Below are 22673 nucleotides of genomic sequence, written 5' to 3'. Positions count from 1 at the left end.
TACTGACATTGGCCTTTAAAGCCCTAAATGGCTTAGGCCAGTGATGGCGAACCTTTTAGAGACCGAGTGCCCAAACTTTAACCCAAAACACACTTATGTATTGCCGGGTGCCGGGTGGGTGTGGCCCACCGGGCGGGCGTGGCTACAGTGGTCATGGCAGATGGGTGGGCGTGGCCAGGGTGGGCATGGCCAGCTCGATGTTGCTCCTGGGGAGGGACGCTTGTGGGGGCCGGGCAGGGTTGGGGGAGATCCAGGGGTCTCTGGCAGGTGGGGCGGTGGGCAGGAGGCTGGTTCTGCGGGGTGAGGCGAGGCAGGGTGGGGGTGCCATGTTGCAGGGCAAGGCGAGGCAGGGGCCAGAGCGGCTGCTGCCTGACACCATCGGCCCCCGCACATAAAGGCCAGCAAGCGCATGGGTGCTGGGATGCATCCGGCCACGTGGGACCTCGACAAGTTAGCGAGCGGCTGGTTGAAGAGGACGGTTGCCATCTCCGGGGCATGGCGCGCGTGCCCACAGGGAGGGCTCCGAGTGCCGCCTCTGGCACGTGTGCCATAGGTTCGCCACCACTGGCCTAGGCACTATCTGAAGGAGAGGCCATTTTTAGATTCCTCCCCCCTTTCAGAACCTCATCTAATAACACTCCTGTTAGCCCCCTCCCCCAGGAAACAAAATGCATTTTAATTTTATCTTAATTTAAATGGTAGCAATTTTTATGCTTTATAATTTCTCATTTTGGGAGCAGCCTTGAAGGAGGAGGGTTCACTAGAAATCTAATAACAAAACACCTAAAAAGAACCTCTACCGTAACTCTTCAGTTCTGGGCCGTATAATTACAAAAAAAAAACCATTTTAAAAATACCTGCTACTTGGGATGGATCCACCAACGTATGCTTGGACACTGTAATGAGTTTGCTAAGTAAGTGAACTGTCATTTCCTGCGTCGACACAGAGGTAAACCCCTTCAGGAATAACTGCTGGAGGCCTGGGAAGTTGTTCCATTTTAATTTGCTCTGCATCTGTTCAATCTTTCCCCTGCTTTCGGGTTTATCCAGGGGCAAATGAACGAGGAGTTTATTGAGGAGCCTGAGAGCCAAGAGGTATTCGTATTCATAATCGGATTCCAGCAAAGAGGCTGCAATCCAGAATATGGTGGCCATCAGATTGACAGGATCAGTAGTAGGCTGCACGTCGTGCATGCCTCCCTCTTTCAGGGAGGAAAGGCTTCTAGTCCTTGCCAAGCTGTTGGAGTGATTTATCCTTCCATCCATGATATCCAGCGTGTTGCTCCTCCGTCGGTCGCTCTTCCTTTCGCCTATCAAACTCAGTCGCAAAGAATTGCTTTTCGGGTGGCTGTAACAGCCGACAAAGTTGCCACTGTTAACACGGCTTGTGCCTAGGTTTATCTGACCGGTGCTTTTCCTGTTTGCTGCATATTTGTTCCCCAGTAACGGGTCGTAATAGGAAGCACTAAAACGAAAAGAGAATACGGCACGTAAAAATTACATTCCTCGATCCAAGACTTGATTGAGAAAAAAAATTACTTGGATAACGTCCCTCAGTTTCAAACACAGAGAGAAGTAACATTTACTTCTTTTTTTTTTAATCAAGAATGCTACACATTTATGAATGGATAGCTTAATTTAGACTTGGGATGTTATGTATTTATCCCTGTACTCAGTTCTGGGAAGTCCGGGGGAGGGGGGAAGGGGATGAAGGGGTAGAATTATAAAAAAAAATTGGTGTATTTATAAATGTAATGTAAATGTTTGTTTTTAAGAAGAGGAGATGATCGGCTAGTACCCCTAAACTGCATCCGAGGTGGTGGAAAAGAAGGTGATGGGATGTGTAGGATAGTTGGGAAGGAGGAAAGAGGAGAGGTAGTAGTCAAGAGGGGGAGGAAGGAAGAGGGAAGTAGGTAGGAAGGTGGAGGGAGTGTGCATGCAGGGGGGGGGAACGCCGATTATTTCTGAATACCTAATGAGTAGGCTTTTTATGTGTTTGTTTTTCTAATGAAATGCACCATATTTGTATTATTTGTTCATATGTTTATTTGAAAAAATTAATAAAATTTTTTTTTAAAAAAAGAATGCTACACATTAAGAAGACGTACCTTTTTTTCATGCGTTTCATTATTTTTTTTTTCTTTAGACATCATTGTATTATGTAACATTATTGTGGTGCATCATGCTCCTTCTGGGAGTGTTTGACAGGGTTTAGGAGAGGCTGTATTTTCAATATCTATATCCTCCAATTTTAAAACTATGACCCCCCCTAAGGCTGCTTAAAAAATAAGACTAGAAAATTGATCAAGCAGCATTGGTTAAAACATAATGAGCCAGCTGCCACTCTTAAGGACAGGAGTTCAAAAGATGTAAAGTTAGATTAAGAATTCTGAACAATGTTAACAGGACTACAATTTCTCCAAATATCCTTTTACTGGCCAGTACATATTTCTTGTATCTGTTGTACAAATGAACTGCAAGGTTTTCTTAAACATGCTTTCTCATCACCTTGCAAAAAGTGGCTCCTTCAAAATGTATCGTTATAGGAGAGCTATGTTAATCCATGGTGGTCTAAAATCAGAAGAGTTTGGTAGCATTTTTTTAAGACTTATTAAAACACATTTACCATATGAAAGGCTGAGCACCAAAGAATTGAGGCCTTTTGAACTATGGTGCTGGAGAAGACTCCTGCGAGTCCCCTGGACTGCAAGGCGATCAAACCGGTCAGTCCTAGAGGAGATCAACCCTGACTGCTCTTTAGAAGGCCAGATCCTGAAGTTGAAACTCAAGTACTTTGGCCACCTAATGAGAAGGAAGGACTCACTGGAGAAGAGCCTAAGGCTGGGAAAGACTGAGGGCAATAGAAGGGGACGACAGAGAATGAGGTGGCTGGATGGAGTCACTGAAGCAGTAGGCGTGAGCTTAGATGGACTCCAGAAGATGGTAGAGGACAGGAAGGCCTGGAAGAATGTTGTCCACGGGGTCGCGATGGGTCGGACACGACTTCAAAACACATTTATTCGAACAACAAAACACATTTATTCGAAAGCACTCACTTATGTGAATGGCAGCTCCTACCATCATACATATGATGTAGGATATAAATGCATATAGAAAAGGGAGGGGAATACAGGGCAGCTAACACTTCATGAGCGACAGATTACAAATGCCTTATCAATTAAAAATTATGTGTTGTAAACCTAATGTATTTGTGAGACTTCCTGAGATAATCTGAAAGATGCACACATGCTCAGCTTTCTCCTGTTCAAGTACACCCTAACCCCTAACCCTACCCCATGACCTTTAACCCTACCCCTTGACCTTTGACCCCAGCCATTGACCCTACCTTGACCTTTGACCCACCCCTGACCTTTGACCCGACCCCTTGTGTGGTTGCCTATCCCTGGCCTAGGGGCTGGGGATACTTGTACTAGGACACTGTACAAAGCAGATAAATTTGCTTCCTAAAATTCATTAAATGCTTCGGTCAAAATTTTTTATGTTTGAACTTTCAAGTAGAGTAACACAATGAAAAAAATATATATTAAAAATGGAATGTTCATGATAGGCAACTAAACCATTGAAATCCCGTACTGCATACTTATTAAAATCACAGAAGTGTTATTTTCAGCACTGTCTGCCTGACCTTGCTGCTTTCACTGTAACGAAAGTAGCATGTCAAAATAAGTTCCATTCAAGAATCGCAGGGCATGTACAAAAGGAACATGACTTAAGTTATTGTTCCACTGCGGTTGTCATCCTACCACTCCTTGGAACCTTCTGCACACGCTAGCATTTAAACACTTTAAATAGAGGCATATTTTTAACTTTTGTCTGAACCAATGAGTGAAAGGCTCACATATTTCCAACAATCTGAAAGTCTAGCCCAAATATTGTAAAAAAAAAAGAAGAATTTCAGATGCATGCTACAGCAAGCTATCATAAAATCTTACTGGGAAAGTGCCGTGAGAAGATCATAATGCTTCATGGTGTCTGCCAATGTATCAACAGCTGACTCCAATGTCAGAAGCAGTTCTATGACAAAACCCTGTAAAAAAAAGCAAATCAGTACACAGGCAATTTATTATTAACCAGATATATTTAAAAGCATTACAACTCAAGTATCCATATTAATGTTTTGTTGATAAAATACAACATGCAATATACACAGAACAGGTTAGTAATGATTCCTGGCCCTCATAGCAATCCTGCCTAGCATCCACTTGTTTCCCCTATTTTCCTACAACTGTATGCACTTGGAAAAGCATTCTTACAGATCTTATTCTATCCATCTAATAAGGTAGACGTGGTCCACAAAAATTTATGTGAAAATAAATTGATCAGTTCCGGGGTAACCTAGAGCTGCTTTTAACATTTGGATGGAGAAATCACTGTCTAGAGTGGATGAAGTAACACACATATATAGGTGGGGCCACAGTTCTGGCAGAACTTGCTTTTTAATTGTAATATGCATAAAGTTACAGTACAATTTTCATTCATTCTCGCCTCAAAATGGAAGAAAACCATCCTATTGGTTTTTACCAATCACAAAGAGTTTGTGTCTGTATATCATTTTAGGATCATAGATTATTATCCGACCCTAGTGTGAGAATCTTTTTGATTAGAAAAGACTAGTGATCTATAACTTTTAAAAGTTCAAAATGATTCGTTTTGAATGCCATGCTCTATAACTGCTATAAATAATACAGTATGTCAACGCTGCTAACATCGGATGTTTTTGCATTGACAACAGATGGAAATGTAGCCATTTTTTCCCTTTTGCTTTTAGAGTTAGATGATGCTGGAACGGGGGGGATGTGAATGAGAGTCCAGCTAGACATAACAACACTAAACTTAGCGTGAGAATCAAGGTTATTGAGCCCAGAGCTGATAATTGGCGGGCTGGAGAACTGGAGAGGAAGTCCCCGCTTCAAGCTAATTGGGGAATATGATTTATGACTGTTAATTGGAGGAGGGAATTATGCTTTGATACTATGTGCCCAGGGGAGGGGAATTCACTTTTTGGCTTCGATTATGTAAGTGCCGATATTATGCTACTCGAACAAAAGATCCCTTAAGGTAAACAATGCCTCGAAGTTCTTTTGAAGGGTTTCATCTGTCGGAACCATGACATAATATTCTTCAGGCACAAATCTCCATTTAACATTCAACGAAAGATAGAAATTAAATTATTACTTTGTAATTTTCTTGAAAAAGTGAAATACCTGAGCTTCTTCTCCTGCATCTCCGACAGTTTCTACAAGCCTGGAGAGAATATCAGAAAGTGTGTCTGCGGAAAGAGGCTGTTTCAGTGCTCTGAAAATCTGGAAAGATCTTCCAGCATAGTGTCGAGAAGAGCAAGATAGGGCAGTCTGCAGAGCAACTTCGCTAAGATGCTGCTCAAGCTGAAATCCAACTGCAAGAAACAGTGAACATTAATAGGGTGCAAAATTATAATTATGACACGGCACGCATTTCTTTTAACAAAACTTACAAAAACATGTTGTTTATTTTTATTTCGGAAGAGGAAATCTAAATGAAACACGTTCCTTCCATAAACTGCTAAATTTACAACGTGTACTGATTGTGACAAATTGAAATGTTTTCAAAACATACCTAAGCTTGACTGTTTAAATACAGAAACAACATGCTTGAGAAATACGGTTAACAGCTCGGCACTCTTTATGCTTGGATTCTTGGCTGAAACATCTTCATGATTCCAAAGTGGTCCTCGTTTTCTACAGATAGGAAAAAATAAATAAATAAATATCAAACCAGAAGCTCATTTATCAAAAATAATTCGTTATCTGCAATGAAGTCTTGGATTCCTTGATTATTTGATTTATCAAACCCCTCTTTTAGAAAAGAGGTATAGCTTTTCAGATACAAAACATGTTTCCTTTTATAAACATACAATAACCACATATATTTAGAGTTCTTTGCTAAAAGTTAAATTGTTTACATTATTTTCTAAAATGAACTCTGCCATTAAATTTAACCACAGGATTCAAGAAACCCTAACCCTAACTTCATCCTACGTGGAAGATAGGTTTCAATCCTAAAATTTACCTAGTGGGGCAATGCATTCTTAACAGAACTCTAAAGGTATATATTTTAGGGCTTATCCTAACTTTACTTTGTTTCCAGCAGAAATATTTACCCTTAAAATTCACTAATTCAGGTGCCATTTCCATGGAACCAAAAGCCCAGTAATGCTGAATATTTCACATTATTATGGAATTATGAAATCTTCCTGCAAAAGCTTAGCAGATCACTTAAATATGAGCCAGCAGTGTGCTGCAGCTGCCAAAAAGGCCAACACAGTGCTGGGCTGCATTAACAGTGGGATAGAATCAAGATCACGTGAAGTATTAATACCACTTTACAATGCCTTGGTATGGCCACACTTGGAATACTGCATCCAGTTTTGGTCACCACAATGTAAAAAAGATGTTGAGACTCTAGAAAGAGTACAGAGAAGAGCAACAAAGATGATCAGGGGACTGGAGGCCAAAGCATATAAGGAAAGGCTTCTGGAATTGGGTATGTCTAGTTTAATGAAGAGAAGGACGAGGGGGGACATGATAGAAGTCTTCCAATGTCTCGGGGGTTGCCACAAAGAAGAGGGAGTCAAGCTATTCTCCAAGGCGCCTGAAGGCAGGACAAGAAGCAACGGATGGAAACTAATCAAGGAGAGAAGCAACCTAGAACTAAGGAGAAACTTCCTGATAGTGAGAACAATTAACCAGTGGAACAACCTGCCTTCAGAGGTTGTGGATGCTCCAACACTGGAAGTTTTTAAGAAGAGACTGGACAGCCATTTGTCCGAAGTGGTATAGGGTTTCCTGCCTGAGCAGGGGGTTGGACTAGATGACCTCCAAGGTCCCTTCCAACTTTATTATTATTATTATTATTATTGAAAATATAAGCATTTTTATACAGCTGAGTAAAAGCCCTCATTTAAGTGTTACCTTGAAGTAATAAACTCCATAAGTGACTTCATTTTTTCATCTTGTTCTCCTGAAAGGTTGACTTCATTGAGAATGGTGCTTTGCATCTGGGAAATGGCAGCGCTGGTATTTCCTAAACTGATGCTAGAAGAGGTAGAGCTTGAACTGAGTCCTGAGTCTGTCATTGGAGAGGGCTGGTGGTCTGGTATAAAATCATTAACACCTAATTACAGAAAGACATAATAATTACCATTCTTAAAATCTTCACAGCGACTTTCCAAAAAAATCCCAGAAGATATTCTGATTTCTTTGTACTTCATTATTTTAGTCCAGGAATCTGCACGTGTCTTTTTGCTCTGACTGGGAAGGACAGGAGGGAGGAGCCAGTGATGTCATGATATTAATGAAGGGGACTCATTTCATCATTTTCTTTTCAAATCATCCATATTTAATACAGTTTGGGGGGGAGTCACTACTCAGAAATAGTTCATATTAATGGAAAGGTTGGAAACTGTAATCCTAAACCAGTGTTTCTCAACCTTGACAATTTTAAGGCATGTGGACTTCAACTCCCAGAATTCCACAGCCAGCAATGCTGGCTGTGGAATTCTGGGAGTTGAAGTCCACATGCCTTAAAATTGTCAAGGTTGAGAAACACTGTCCTAAACAATGACAAAACAAATTGTAACGACAGGGAGCCTTGTTCTCTTCAGAGATGTGAAAAAGGCTACCTCATAATTAGAATTTAGCAAACGCCCCCCATTCCAGATTATTCAATTGATTTATCCTCTGAGATATACAAAAAGCAGAAACTTTTTCGTAACAATAGTAATGATGGAATCCTGGTGGATTAAACTTCAGAGCCATTGCACCCTCTTCAATGATTTCTTACCAAAAACAGCATATGTAGAAGAGTATTAACCACAACAGTTTCTGCCTTTGTTTTGAGCATGTGTGCGCTCAGTGCACTTTGCATTTAATAAATTGCTTGAAAAAGAGAGCCTACTGTCAGGAGCATACAGGCATTAAGTCTTAATTTCTCGTATTAAAGAATTTAAAAACAGCAGTACATTTATCTATCAAGCAAGCAGGGTTGTTGTTTTTTTTTGTAAGCTCAAAGCAGTTTCCCAAACTCATAATCTGTTATGTTCTGAATGTCAATCTGGTCTCAATGCACATTTTCACCAGGAATTGGTCCACGTTAAGAAAACTGCTATTTCAAAACTTTGAATATTTTACATTTGGAGAGTTTTGTACATCCCCACAACACCCCATTCTAGGGAAGAAGCCCAATCCGGTTCTCTGTTGTACAGCTATCCTAAATAAGTGTCTTTGCAAAATAGAAAGTGGTTAAGATCAGTCTTATTTAATACACATGGATAATATAACAAATGAACATGCATGATTAATAATTCTACATAGTTATATTTAATAGTGAGGTGCTGCCACCTGCTGAAAAATATTAAAGTGCCATGCACCAAACAAGAATTGAAAAATGAAACAATGAAGAAATTTCTATCTGAACAATGTCTGAGCCCACTGCATCCCTTCCTATATTCATTACACAGAGACAATTATAATCAAAGTTTGCAATACTATTTATTAAAAACTGAATTCATGACTATAAATAAAATATTTTAAAAAACTGTCTGGAGGAAATATCCTATACTGGAACTAGGAATTAAGAATTCTTCAAACCATTCTATTACCAGACTGTGGCAAGTTTTTGAAACAGAAAAGCCTGCAATATAGCATTAGTGTACTCTTCAAAAGTAAGTTAAATATATTATTAATTCATCTTCATAGATCTTTACATCCTGATCTAAATAACAAATTAATGTTTAGAAAATTTCTAGATAATCAACTTAATGATTATTATATACAGTATATATTTCAGTACACGTCTTAAGTTGTTAGATCTGAGAGGCCTGTTACCCTTGATGAATTTTGTTATAAAAATGTTAAAACAGGTATTGATTAATGTAGCTTTATTAATTACCTATTCAAGAGACAGAATTTCTACCCTATTGCTGTGAGAGCTTTTACAGGTAGTCCTCGACTTACGATGATAACTGCGACTAGGATATCTGTTGTAAATCATTGCAGCCATAATTTGAGATCGTATGACAGAATCTGATTTTACTGTGGTCTTAAGTTGAACCACGCAGTTGTTAAATGCGAATCCAGGTTAGCCAATGGCACCTTTTGCTGGAAAATTGACAAAATTGCTGGAAACATCGCAAATTGTGTTCATTTAATGACCACAGGATGCTGAAATTGGCTGTTAATGTAAGCCGGCTGCCAAGCACCCAAACTGCAATCGCATGACTGCTGGGGTAGGGTAACAGTGGTAAAGTTTGAAGTTTGGATGTAATTGACTTTTTTTAAAAAGATCACTGTTAATTGAAACCACTGTTAAGTAGTAAGCTGAGGACTACCTGTAGTTTTATTTTCATTATGAATACAGTGCATTTTAAGTCTTGTTGAACTGCCCCCCCCCATTAGCATGTGTATTAATTAGAAACCCGGAAAGTACCTGTGAAGATGCAATCCAAATGTGCTATTTGTTTGATCGTGAGCACCCGGGGTTCATTAAACTCCTTGTTCCTGAGAAGGATAGAAGCCACAGACTGGACACTACTGTGAGAGCCCATCACTATCAGTAAATGCAACAGGAGGCGTTTACAGTGTTCATATACTTCCGGATGGTGATGATCAAGACCTACATTCAAGGGGAAAAAAATGCATATAGTCAAATTGATGTGCTTGTATGTTACTGTTGCTGAGGAGTTAAACGTTCATTTAAAAGGAACATGCCTAGTCCTACTCATTATTTATTGTTGACATGCACTCAAGAGTCAAGGCCATGGTTTTCCCAGTTGCAATGTATGGCTGTGAAAGTTGGACCATAAGAAAGTCTGAGCGCCAAAGAATTGAGGCCTTTGAACTATGGTGCTGGAGAAGGCTCCTGCGAGTCCCCTGGATTGCAAGGCGATCCAACCGGCCAGTCCTAGAGGAGATCCATCCTGACTGCTCTTTAGAAGGCCAGATCCTGAAGCTGAAACTGAAGTACTTTGGCCACCTAATGAGAAGGAAGGATTCACTGGAGAAGAGCCTAATGCTGGGAAAGATGGAGGGCAATAGAAGAAGGGGACGACAGAGAATGAGGTGGCTGGATGGAGTCACTGAAGAAGGAGGCGTGAGCTTCAATGGACTCCAGAAGATGGTAGAGGACAGGAAGGCCTGGAGGAACGTTGTCCATGGGGTCGCAATGGGTCGGACATGACTTCGCAACTAACAACAACAACAAATATACTCAAGAGATAAGAATTCTTACATAATTATTTTTCATTGCTTGCCATGCTATATTTATTTTTATCAAACATAAAAACAATTGTTCTTCCTGAGAGTTCAGTTTTTTAGACCATTGCTATGCTCATTGAAAATTTTGGTATCACTTGTTCTTCAAAAGTTGGGTTTATTTTACACTAACCATCACTTTGGCTTAAATGTGCAAGGCCATAAAACAATGTGGTGATTAGCAATGCTTCCCAATTTTAACAAAAACTAACTTACCTATAAAAATGGCATGAAGCAAGAGATGCAAGTAATTTCCCCAATCTACCTTTACGCTATGGTCAATTATTAGGTCGGTCAACAGAATCACTGCTATGTTACACCTATAAACCAAAGAAATATCAGTTGAGTTAATGGGGGTCAGCGGAATTGATTACTATAACATATAATTTAAACATCAGTATCGTAGTGACATAATTATTTACACTAGAATTGCTACTACTAAAAGCAAATTTGGTTGACAATAATATTAAAGATTTTAAGTATTTAAGTTATATATTATGGTAGCTATGACAGTAATCTGTTTCTCTCTTAGGAAATAATAAATAAATGGATTGGTGGATGGATGGATGGATAATAAAATAAATATTAGCTGTCCCAATAAAGAAATATAGATGCTTAATGTCAACCATAGCTCAGAACATAAAGAAATATAAAGCAAGGCTTAAACAGCTAGTCTCAAGTTACGATCCTAATTGGGACTGTAATTTCCATCACTAAGTGAAGTGATCGTTAAATGCAACACCACACGATTTCACTGCCTAGTGAGAGCAGTCCTGGTTCCAGTCGTTAGGCGAGGACTCATACTTCTGATGATGCTGATGTTATCCATTCAGTCGAGCCCAACTCTTGGTGACTTCCATGGTTGAGGTATCTCCACTTCTTCTGATCTTGCACTCTTTGAGTTTGTCTATGCTCTTGGCTGGCGTCATCTCTGATGGTGCCCAGTCACCATGTTCTTTGATAGCCTGGTTTCTTTTTACTGCTAATTCTTCCAAGTATGACTGCTTTCTCCAGTGAATTCCCCCGCACGACACAGCCAAAGTAAGTATGACGCAATTTTGTGATTTTGCCTTCTAGTGACATATCTAGTGTTATACACTCCCATTCCTACTTTGCGGTCCAAGAAATACGTCTCCTACTCTCTGCAAATTGCCTCCACTTCAACTCTCCCCCCCCCACCCCGCCCAATCTCTACCCTTTGGGCTGCCTTGCATATCATGGCTGAGATGAAGAGGCCACCGTATGAAGGCAATAAGCAGGGGAAATCATTAATTCATATCTAAAGGTACAGGAGGCACAACATTCAATGTTTATACGGCCTAGGTCAGCTAATAAAAGGCCAGAAAAACAAATAAGCCTCTTGTGGAAAGATTCTTCCTATACAGTGGAAGTGTGATGACCCAGGGCACAGCACAGAGGCAATGCAGTCAGCTGGCAAGTCAAACAGTTCTTTTATTGCTCCAACTTTTCCCCAAAAGCTCCCACATTTGCTGGCAAGCCTCCAACAAAAGAACACACACACACACCCCTTCAGCCGACTCTGGCTGAAAGCAGGTTCAAATACAGTCTGATTAGCATAAGAAAGTACTCAAGGCCATAGAGACAACAAGGAAGAAAACATAAACTTAACGAGTCTGTTTGAATCCTAGCTTGCCTGAGCAGTTTTCAAAAGAGAGAATCCGAAATACAGTCCGAGGTCTTTAAACATTCAAGTAACGTGGTCAGTCAATCCAATAGTCCGAGTTTCCATGTTTCCAAACAGAAGTCTCAGAACAAGAGATCAGCAACAATACACAACACTCCGAGAATCAGCGTTTGTTCCCGACAAATGCCTCTCCCCACAGCATCTCCTTAAATCTCAATCTCCAGGTGTTCCTTGTGGAGAGGGGTGGGATGCTCTCCTCCCGAGTAATTGAACCTGCCTGCGTTGTTCCCTCCTTCTCTCCACTCTCTGATCAGATGGGGGTGGCCCTTGCCCTCCTGTTCCTCCTTTTCCAATCCTGAAGGGCCCTGGCCTGCCTCGGCCTGCTCTTCCCCACATTCCTCTGAAGCCACAGACACCTCTCCCTCAGCCTCCATAGGGTCCCGTTCCAGTTCATTTTCCTCCGCAGATACAGGCTCAGACGGAGGCATGGCAAGAAGTTACCAAACCAATTAAAAGTAAAAAAATAAAAAAATAAGGCTCATGTCTTGAAAGATAAAACTGTGAAGGTCCCATTCTCAAAACACAAGGATAATCTGGAAGCAGGATGAGTCGTTTCCCCACAAATCTTATATGTTTCTTGGAAGGAAGACACCACAAAGTACCGTGCTACGATGTCTTTTAGGTACTTCCTGTTCAGAGGGATTTGGGAGGGTCTTATTTATATTGCTTACCTGTGGAGAGACATGCCTGGAGATGATGTTTCAGGCAAATAATCCACCAAGGGTGACCAACAACCCCCTGAAGGTGGGAAAGGTAACGGCTCTCCTTCGTTGTGTTCCATCACTTTCAGTCTCCAGCTTGAATACAGCGGCATCGAATCGCCTGTCAAAAAGTATCATGATCTTGAATCAGATATTTCAACTGCATAGAGTTATACTAATTGAAATATGTTATTTTTAAATATGTATGCTGCGTTTTCTGTATTTCCCATATTTGGTAACACTGTCTTGTATTCCAAAATTTTGGACGTATTCAGGATTCATTACATTAAAAACATTATTTACACCCAGGTAGTTCTTGACTTACGGCCACAATTGAGCCCAAAATTTCTGCTGCTAAGCGAGACATTTGTTAAGTGAATTTTTGCCCCATTTTATAACTTTTCTTGCCAAAGTTGCTAAGTGAATCACTGCAACTGATAAGGTAGTGACACGGTTGTGAAGTGAATCTGGCCTCCCCATTGAATTTGCTTGTCAGAAAGTCATAGGATCCCAGGACACTGCAACCGTCATAAATATGAGTCAGTTGCCAAGAATTTGAATTCTGACCACGTGACCATGGGGATGTTGCAATGGTCGTAAGTGTGAAAATGGTCATAAGTCACTTCTTCAGTACTGTGTCATTGTAACTTGGAACGGTCGCTAAACACACTTTTGTAAGTTGAGGATTACCTGTATTCCTAAAAGCAACAGGCATTAAAGTCCAGTGCAGGGGTAGGCAACCTTGGCTCTTTTATGACTTGTGGACTTCAACTCCCAGAATTCCTGAGCCAGCATGGCTCAGCTTGGAAACCTCTCCCTTTTCCCTCAACGTGGCTGGCTCAAGAATTCTGGGAGTTGAAGTCCACGAGTCATAAAAGAGCCAAGGTTGCCTACCCCTGGTCTAGTGCAAGACTGAGTTGAATAAAGAGAAAAAACTATAACGATCAGTTCTGAAAATCATGTAAAAACATGTGGATGTGATCGCTACATCCTCTGTGCCTCTCTTAGATTAAGGGTAGCTCAAATTGTCAAACTATCACAGAAGAAAGTTACTTTAAATATGTTATTTATGGTATGCACATATGCCATGTAATATGGTATATAATTACACTATTCTTTGCCAAGTAACGTAATAGTGTCCCCAATGTACAGTACAAAGAAAAATGAAACAATTAAGCAAATGGGCTTCAGCTGAATGGACATAACTTTCATTGCCACAACAAAGAAAGATAATAGATTTTTTCCACAAAAATTTTGTCCACGTAACTGACAGTTAAACCTTGCATTGTTGAAAGAAAATAAAAGATTGAATTACTTTTTTCCTCTTCGTATGAGCCTCCTGAACTGCTGCTGTATCGAGATTCTAGCCTATGATGCTGGCGGTTCAGATTACTGTTCAATCCACTATAGATGTCCAGGTGGATGTAACTAAAAGCAATAAACAGAGTGTTAGGAAAGACCACGTTTCTATCCATCCATGTAGCTGTATGTTTATCCAATCGAACATGCCATTTAAAAATTAGTTACACGCCCTTTACTTCATAAAAACCATTCATCTTAAACCACAAATAAATATACTATGAGAACACAAGCGTGCTAGGAGTCAGAATTGAAGAATCCTGAACATGCTAGGAGTCAGAATTGCCTTCTGTGGTCCTTCCTGTTCAGAACAGACCTGAAAATAACAGGAACCCAGAGTCTAAAAGAGTCTAAAAGAGTGGGAGACTAGTAATGTACTATCAAATCACATGTAAACCCCTAAGATAGAATCTCTAATTGCTGACTTGGAGGACAATTCAGCTGAAGTACATTTAATATTTATAAAACCAATGATACGAGCAAGAAAATTCAGATATATAAATCCAGCCATTGCTGGTCCATGGACCGGGGGTTGGGGACCCCTGTCTTAAAAAGACAAGTCTCAGATTTTCTATCCTTAGAACAGAGGGTACAAAAAGTGACAAAAAGCCACTTTGACAAGCTGACATTCACAATAAAAGTACATGCAGAGTCATTATCAGCAACTATAACATGTTGTCACCAACATTTAATCCAATATCAGTTTAGGCTTTATTAATTAGACCTATGAAGGTTTTATTTAAGAAAACAACCAGTATTTCAAATAAATCCTTCTTACCTTTCATCAATAGTATCTTTTGTAAGCTTATTGTTGTGATTACCATCTGTGGGTGCCACCATTGTATTGCTACTGGAAGTAGTTCCTGGAAATTAAGGAGGGGTATATTTGGAATGAGTGCAGTAATAACAGCAAAACAGAATTTCTGAAATCATAATTACCATCACCACTATTCTCAACAGAACAATAATCCCCCCAGAGTAATTTAGAGATATTATACATAATTCTAAATAAAAGGACAATGAATAAAAAAGATGTAAAATAATTTCACAAGGCAGTGTGTAACGGCTGGGGAGAACAAGTGAGGCTTCTACTTGGGGTTCATTTTGAATTAAAAGTATATTTTGATTTCAAAGGTTGGCAACTGACACAGATCAAAAGGCTTTCACTTCTTTCTTTCTTTCTTTCTTTCTTTCTTTCTTTCTTTCTTTCTCTTTTCCTCCTTCCTTCCTTCCTCTATATATATGCAGTAAAGCTATTTACAACGTAATTCAGTTGTCAGAAATACTTCTAAATCTTTCTCTTAAGAGTCTATACCCCTCCAGCTCTCCTATTAACTGCTTTACTTCCTCTCCCTTCACTGCACTCCATCCACTTTCTGGGATTATCAAGAGAGTAAAAATAAAAGAATATGCCGGATTACTGCTTACATGTTTTGCCTGGATTTGCTCAACCTATCACTTTCTCCTGTGTTAAGGGAAGACCCTTTCTTAGGGTCTCCTGCCAAGTCCTCCCAGAGACCAGGACTTGACAACTGATTCCTTCCCCCTTCATGTCTTGGGTGAAGAAGTTGTCTCTTTGGGATTTCAGTTCCCTTCCTCCAGGGAAACCAGCTGTAGACTTTTCTCCCTCTCTCACCAGGAATCAACACCTGCTCTTCACACTCCTGTAACTTTACTCTCCAGCCACTCTTTTTCTGTCTTCTTCTCTCTCTCTCCCCCCAATTTTGGTTAGATTGGCAGCATGCCCCCCAGAACTGAGAAGGTGGGTTGCTCCCCTCATGGCTCCCAACAACTACTGTATATATCAGGCTGGACCAATGTGACTATTATGTCTACATCTCCTTATAACCGCTCTGGCTAGCAGCCAGGTCAGTTCATCATCAGCCCTCCTGACAGCACAACTGTCCTTCAAAGTCACAATTGAAACTCTTCCCTTCTCTCTGCCTTTGCTGTCTCACACCAACAAAACAGCAGTCATGCCAGGCTACTAAAAACCACGTGCCAAACATATATATAAGATACAGAAGAAAAAATATAGTCTCAAGAGTCAAACAGCCCTGCAATTAGTCCCAAGTATTCCATGGCAAATCTAGGCAGCATACTAAAAAGCAGAGACATCACCCTGCCAACAAAAGTATATATAGTCAAGGCCATGGTTTTCCCGGTTGCAATGTATGGCTGTGAAAGCTGGACCATAAGAAAGGCTTTGAGATCACTGAAGCAGTAGGCGTGAGCTTAAATGGACTCCAGAAGATGGCAGAAGACAGGAAAGCCTGGAGGAACGTTGTCCATGGGGTCGCGATGGGTCGGACACGACTTCGCAACTAACAACAACTTTCCAATAAAACTTTATTTTTCTTACATCGTCTCATTGGCTGTTCTATGTAAAGCATGCTGCAGGAAGAAAGCCTTGCTATGGCCAGCATGAGGAGATCTCTTCAAACTTTCGAGTACAAACCAGTAGAATTATATACCGCTTCCTTTTTTTTTCAACCACAGAGGTTGCTAAACGTATTTGCAGCCAAGGGAATGGAACAGCTCAACGGGCAGAGGGCAAAATGTCTAAATTTGAGGAGCAGGCCCACAAAAAAGCACTGCTTCTTTACCAAAGTCTTTACCAAAGTGCTGTTGCCAGTTGCATCCAAGCCTGCTCTGAAGCATTCATTCTGTTTTGCATCCAAACAGCGGTGTATCCCGGGATGTTACCCAACAGTGAAGTAAATATCTGTCCTGACAGGTTAAAAAAAAGTTTGATGTTAAGCGTCTCACCTGAAGTAACAGAAGGGATTTTGTAACTAGAAGTGATACGGTAATATGGTGGATTGTCCATATGGGTCACTCCAGAACTAACGGGATCAGTCAGCTGCAATTCGCTTACCAGCTCTTCCAAAAGCTGCATAGTTTTATCTCGACCCAAGTAAACAATTACCTTCTTCACCTGCCATTCAAAGAGAAAATAAGATCATTAACAACACTATTAAGAACATATTATCTTCCTGGGCTCCAAGATCACCGCAGATGGGGACTGCCGCCAAGAAATTGAAAGACGCTTGCTCCTGGGGAGGAAAGCTATGGCAAATCTAGACAGCATACTAAAAAGCAGAGACATCACCCTGCCAACAAAAGTACGTATAGTCGAGGCCATGGTTTTCCCAGTTGCAATGTATGGCTGTGAAAGTTGGACCATAAGAAAGGCTGAGCGACAAAGAATGGAGGCCTTTGAACTATGGTGCTGGAGAAGACTCCTGCGAGTCCCCTGGACTGCAAGGCAATCAAACCGGTCAGTCCTAGAGGAGATCCACCCTGACTGCTCTTTAGAAGGCCANAGTACTTTGGCCACCTAATGAGAAGGAAGGACTCACTGGAGAAGAGCCTAATGCTGGGAAAGATGGAGGGCAATAGAAGAAGGGGACGACAGAGAATGAGGTGGCTGGATGGAGTCACTGAAGCAGTAGGCGTGAGCTTAAATGGACTCCAGAAGATGGTAGAGGACAGGAAGGCCTGGAGGAACGTTGTCCATGGGGTTGCGATGGGTTGGACACGACTTCGCAACTAACAACAATAACATTAAGAACACTATTAAATATACTAAAAAAGTAGCTTGTATTTAATTTTTTAAAAAACTGTAAATTTAGATAATTGAATTTTTCATTGGCAGACAAATTAACAAACCAGTTCTTAAACTGTCTTATAACTAATAACTAACTTATAATTGTCTTTTGACTTACAACTAAAGAGATTGGGCAACCGTTTGTCTGAAATGATATAGGATCTCCTGCTCTATGACTAGACAATCTCCAAGGCCCTCTCCAATTCTATGATTCCATGTTCTGTGTTAACTACTAACGGTCAAAGCGACTTGGTGGTAGATAAGAGTCAACGGAATTCAAGCTGGGCTGGACTTAGCCTTTGGACTCTTATTATTCTATGTTCTAATCAGGTTTCATTATTTTTGAAGCTGCATCTGGTAGAAAAGCGAAACCAAGATATCCTAAATAAATCCGTGGTATATTTAAATATTTAATATTTCACCATCTGAAATGTTTGATCAAATAGAACTCTGTTAATAGATTTTTTTCCATAAAAGTAAATTAACTGTATATTTTTTTTAGAAAAGTTTAGTACTTAAGCTCCTGCTGAAAATAATATGTTTATTAACTCAGTATAATCTGTATTTAACAGAGTAACTGAAGTAAAGCTTTGCATTTCAGCTTAAAAGTACCACGGCAGTTCCTAAATATTTCCCGACATGGTATTACTTTTGTTTAGAAATTCTTACAATGTTTGTATCCTATTTTAGACGTGTTTATTTTTCCAACAAACGTTCCAACTGCTATGTAAAGTCATAGGGTTAACATAAAAGGAATTGGCCCAGGAGCTGGAATTTTATTCCATATATTATCTGCTTGTCCCCAATTCTTTCTCCCTTTCTCTCTCTCCTTTTTATACACAACTCAAGGTGGCAAAAATAGCTTTTCCCTTTTACTTCCTATTTTCCCCATAATAACTCTTGTGAGGCGAGTTGGCTGAGAGACAGGGACTGGCCTAATTGCTCAGTCAATAGTCCCAAGTCCTGTAACCTATTTTTCACCAGATGTCCAGAAATTCAAATATCTAGTGTGGTCTTTATTGACCCAGGCAATGACTGCAATTGGGTTTCTGTATTTATGTCTCATAAATGTTTCTTCTTAAACTGGAAGTTTTTAAGAAGAGACTGGACAACCATTTGTCTGAAATGGTATAGAGTTTCCTGCCTGAGCAGGGGGTTGTACTAGATGACCTCCAAGGTCCCTTCCAACTTTATTATTATTACTAGCTGTACCCGGCCACACGTTGCTGTGGCTCAGTCTGGTTAAATGGAAAAGAAGTGTGTTGCTTTTACGTCCAACAGATGGTGCTGTTTTTCAAAAAGGGCATGTTTTTACCTGTCACAGGTGTGACATCTATATAATAGTAGGTATATAAAAACACGCGCGTATTCGAATGCAACGTTGTGTCAAATTTTCAAAGCAATCGGTGAAGAACTTTCGGAGATTTAAGATTTTGAACAAATGAACATTTACATTTTTATTTATATAGATTATGTTTCCCTTTTATGGGAGAGACATCCTTTGTCTGACTCCTCTGATGTGACCTGTCCAGCATGGTTGAATTTTTGGCATAACTCTCCTCTTCCTCAGAGTACACAAGCCCCAGAACCACGTCAAAGTAATGCTTCACTGGGAGGTAATTATTATAATAACTATTTATAATTATTATAAATAATTATTTAATTATAATAAATGGATTGTTTCTATTTTCATTCTGAGTCTGCTTTGAGCGCAGACCACAAGAACATGGTCAGACTAAAAGTGATTCTTAAACAAAACATCTGTGCTTCTTAACAGGTGGACCTTGAGTTATAACCAGTCACTTAGTGACTGTTTGAAGTATGAAAAAGGGGACTTATGGACCCAGATCAAAGTTCTGAAGATCAGGCCCTCACGTCAGCAGAAAAAAATATATAAAATTGGGTTGGTCTATTTTACAACCGTTACAACTTATGACCTAATGGGCAGGCTCCATTATAGTCATAAGTCCAGGGCTACCTGCATTCAATATATATGATTGCCTATCTCACCAGTGCAAGGAATAGGAAAATAAGTTCCATGTAACTTACGTAAGGCAAAAGGCTGGGTTCACTATTTACTCCGCAAATGCTGATTAAAAAATGAAGAATTATTTTCAGATTCTTCGGCCAACTGTCCGCTAGAGTAATCCAGACATTTTCAATCTCTGACCAAGCCACTTCATCGCCGTACTAGAAAACAAAGTTAAGGTGTGAATTATTTCTCTTATTTAAAAAGTAAATGCTCAAGAGATATATAATGAAACCGCTGGGCATAAGTTAATGTATTTTACGCGGGAAGGTAGTTCCATAAAGCTCAATGCATTTTTCTCTCTAGTTTGCTTCAAAAAAAAACAAGTCGACTCTGGCTGCAATGTTGCTTTTTCCGTGTTTAGTGCAGCTTAAATATACTGGCTTTTCTTTTCGGTCTTTCTGGTCTCAAAAAATACAGTTTACTGGCATTAGCGTTCCGCTAGTGACCAAAATTGAGGAAACAACAAAACTCTCAAAAATAATCCATCAATTGCCCTCTGCTTCGTTCAATTTACCTTTGCTGTCATATACATTAGGTTGTTTAAAACCAAAGCAGTTGCCTGGGGCGACCCCCAACCTTCGCCTCTCAACCAGCGCCTGCTGTTCACCATCAATTCTCTGTCTTTTAGGAGATCCTCTTCATCCTCATCTTGCCGTCGGATCGTGGGTAAAGGTTTCACATCCATTAATTCAATATTGTTCATCCATGGCAGCAAATAGTGGAGCATCACCTGCCTTCCAGAAGGATGTGCCGTTTGAATTCTCTGGCTTACCTCTGTGTTTAAATAATTTAAAGGTAAGAAAAGATACACATATTATTCTGACCTTGATTTAAAACGTTCCATAAATCAAATCAGATAGACACTCCAAGAAATGATTTCATAACAAGAAATATATTTATAATCAGATAGGTTCCTTGCCTTTATGACGAATGCCTCTGATATTACATCTCCTGTTCATTTCTATCGGTAAAAAGATGAAGCTCTCCCTTCATACCATCTTTATAGTAGTACAGGCTCATCGGGTGACATCTGATGGGCCATGCTTCTCTCAGACAAAGACATTCCAAACTGGCTTGTGTCCAAGAAGTCTCCCAATGCCCTTTTGAAACTCCTCCCCCTGACCTATTACTAACATACTGACACATGCTCTCTAGTTAGAGTTACATAGAGCTATACAAGGTTACATGGATCTATATGGTCCAGCATACATACGTTATTACAAAGCTAATTTATTGGCAGCCATTTCAGCTTTTGGTCTTCCTGAAATAACTATTGCTTCCATGTGAAAAGAAGGCCAGGTTGCGGAAAGAAAGTAGGATCTTCCGTTACAGGGTAAAAAGGCTAGTAGGAGGAGGTAGAACAGTGGTGGCGAACCTATGGCACGGGTGCCAGAGGCGGCACTCAGAGCCCTCTCTGTGGGCACATGCGCTGTCGCCCCAGTTCTAGGCCTTCAGCTGGGTTTTATAAAACCTTTTCGCTTTAGGCCTCTGCCGCCATGTGCAAAAAAAAAAAAAAAGGTTCAATCAGTCAATTTCAACTTCTCACGGGGGAAAAAAAAGATCTTGCAAAGTTGGAATTGATTGATTGAACTTTTTAGTCCCACCCAGTCTGCCGTTACCACCATAGCCACGCCCACCCAATGGGCCACACCCACCCAATGGGCCACACTCAGCCAATGGGCCACACCCACCCAGCACCTGACGATGCATAAGTGGATTTTGGGTCGCAGTTTGGGCACTCAGTCTCTAAAAGGTTCGCCATCACTGAGGTAGAAGGATGGACATTCATACAAATTCTGATATTCAAAATTTTGTGGCTGACCAAGAGTTAAATGGGAGACTAGTATAGCTATTTCAAGCTCTTTAGCTCTCATCAGCTAGTCTTACCCTTCTGGGATTCGAACCTGCATGTTAGGCAGCTGTATTAGCCTTTAGGCCACAGGCTCCTCCTCACTCTTGTCAGTAGAGGCCAGGGAGGATATATAACTATGTGTTGGGTGGAACAACCGGTTGCCTGCAAAAGATGCTCTTAGACTGGAGTGAAACGCAGAACAGAGTGCTTTACATTTGGTAGACCGGGTGTTCCACCCAACACATAGTTAAATTCTGATATCCATATATTTTGGATTGGAAAGTCAGTCTACAGCTTGATACCATCCCCCCCAACACCACTAATGTCTACTGAAAATGGTCCCAGAGAAAAGAGAACGACCGCAACACTGTGCCTCTCACTTCCCAATTAATTCCCTGAACAAAGCTAGGAGGGTACCATGGCTGATGGGAGTCAAAAGCCACTAAGAGATCAAGAAGAACCAGAATGGATGCACAAAAATGATCAGTGTTGTCTCAGTGCTATAAGCACGTTTGAATCCATACTGAAAGGACTCCAGATAACCATGCACAGAGAGGAATAACCATATATTAATTGCTTTAGAACAAGGCAATATTATTAAATTGAAGGTTGGTTAGGATAATGCTTTGTTCTCGGCTTGACAAGTGTAGCTTCACATTAAAATAAAAAGGCAAACTATAATTAATTGCTGAATGGCGGGCTAAGACAGGAACAATAAGGCGATGCATATCTCTACAGTGCTTATTCGTATAATGGATTATGATGATTAAAGAACATAATAATTAGAGATTATGGACCAACACCATACTTCTTAATGGTAAGAGTAATAGATAGCACATAGGCCAGTGTTAAGAGGGGAAAAAAATAGTTTTGATAGTTCAATAATTCTGAACAACAGGCGTTTTATCAGATAACCGCCCGGCCGCCCTCTTCAGGGTGACCCGCTCTCTCCTTCAATTGAGGGGAGGCGGGGACCCCCTGGAGGGGAGGGCCGAGGATTTTGCGCAGTATCTGCATGACAAAGTCGCTCGGATCCGGGAAGGCTTGGACTCCGACTGGTTGGCCCAGGGGGAGGAGACGGGACCAGGTCTTGAGACGGTTGTA

General features: G+C 40.5%; 1 protein-coding gene across 1 annotated transcript in view; it reads right to left on the bottom strand.

Moving 5' to 3' along the window:
* FRYL (FRY like transcription coactivator) overlaps positions 1–22673 on the bottom strand; it is a 110820-nt gene that overhangs the window by 35584 nt on the left and 52563 nt on the right. The window contains exons 31-44 of the mRNA XM_015822839.1: positions 20232–20491; positions 19735–19875; positions 16845–17013; positions 14854–14938; positions 14032–14144; positions 12687–12837; positions 10527–10630; positions 9487–9672; positions 8400–8402; positions 6972–7173; positions 5617–5738; positions 5226–5416; positions 3954–4048; positions 858–1465 (exon numbers count right to left, since the gene is read on the bottom strand). Of these exons, the coding sequence (XP_015678325.1) occupies positions 858–1465; positions 3954–4048; positions 5226–5416; positions 5617–5738; positions 6972–7173; positions 8400–8402; positions 9487–9672; positions 10527–10630; positions 12687–12837; positions 14032–14144; positions 14854–14938; positions 16845–17013; positions 19735–19875; positions 20232–20491 (2430 nt within the window). The remainder of the gene's footprint in view (positions 1–857; positions 1466–3953; positions 4049–5225; positions 5417–5616; positions 5739–6971; positions 7174–8399; positions 8403–9486; positions 9673–10526; positions 10631–12686; positions 12838–14031; positions 14145–14853; positions 14939–16844; positions 17014–19734; positions 19876–20231; positions 20492–22673) is intronic.

Source organism: Protobothrops mucrosquamatus, unplaced genomic scaffold (assembly GCF_001527695.2).
Source record: "Protobothrops mucrosquamatus isolate PMUCROS unplaced genomic scaffold, P.Mucros_1.0 scaffold1694, whole genome shotgun sequence".
NCBI classification, from domain to species: Eukaryota; Metazoa; Chordata; class Lepidosauria; order Squamata; family Viperidae; genus Protobothrops; species Protobothrops mucrosquamatus.
This window is presented reverse-complemented; position numbering and strand designations above follow the sequence as displayed.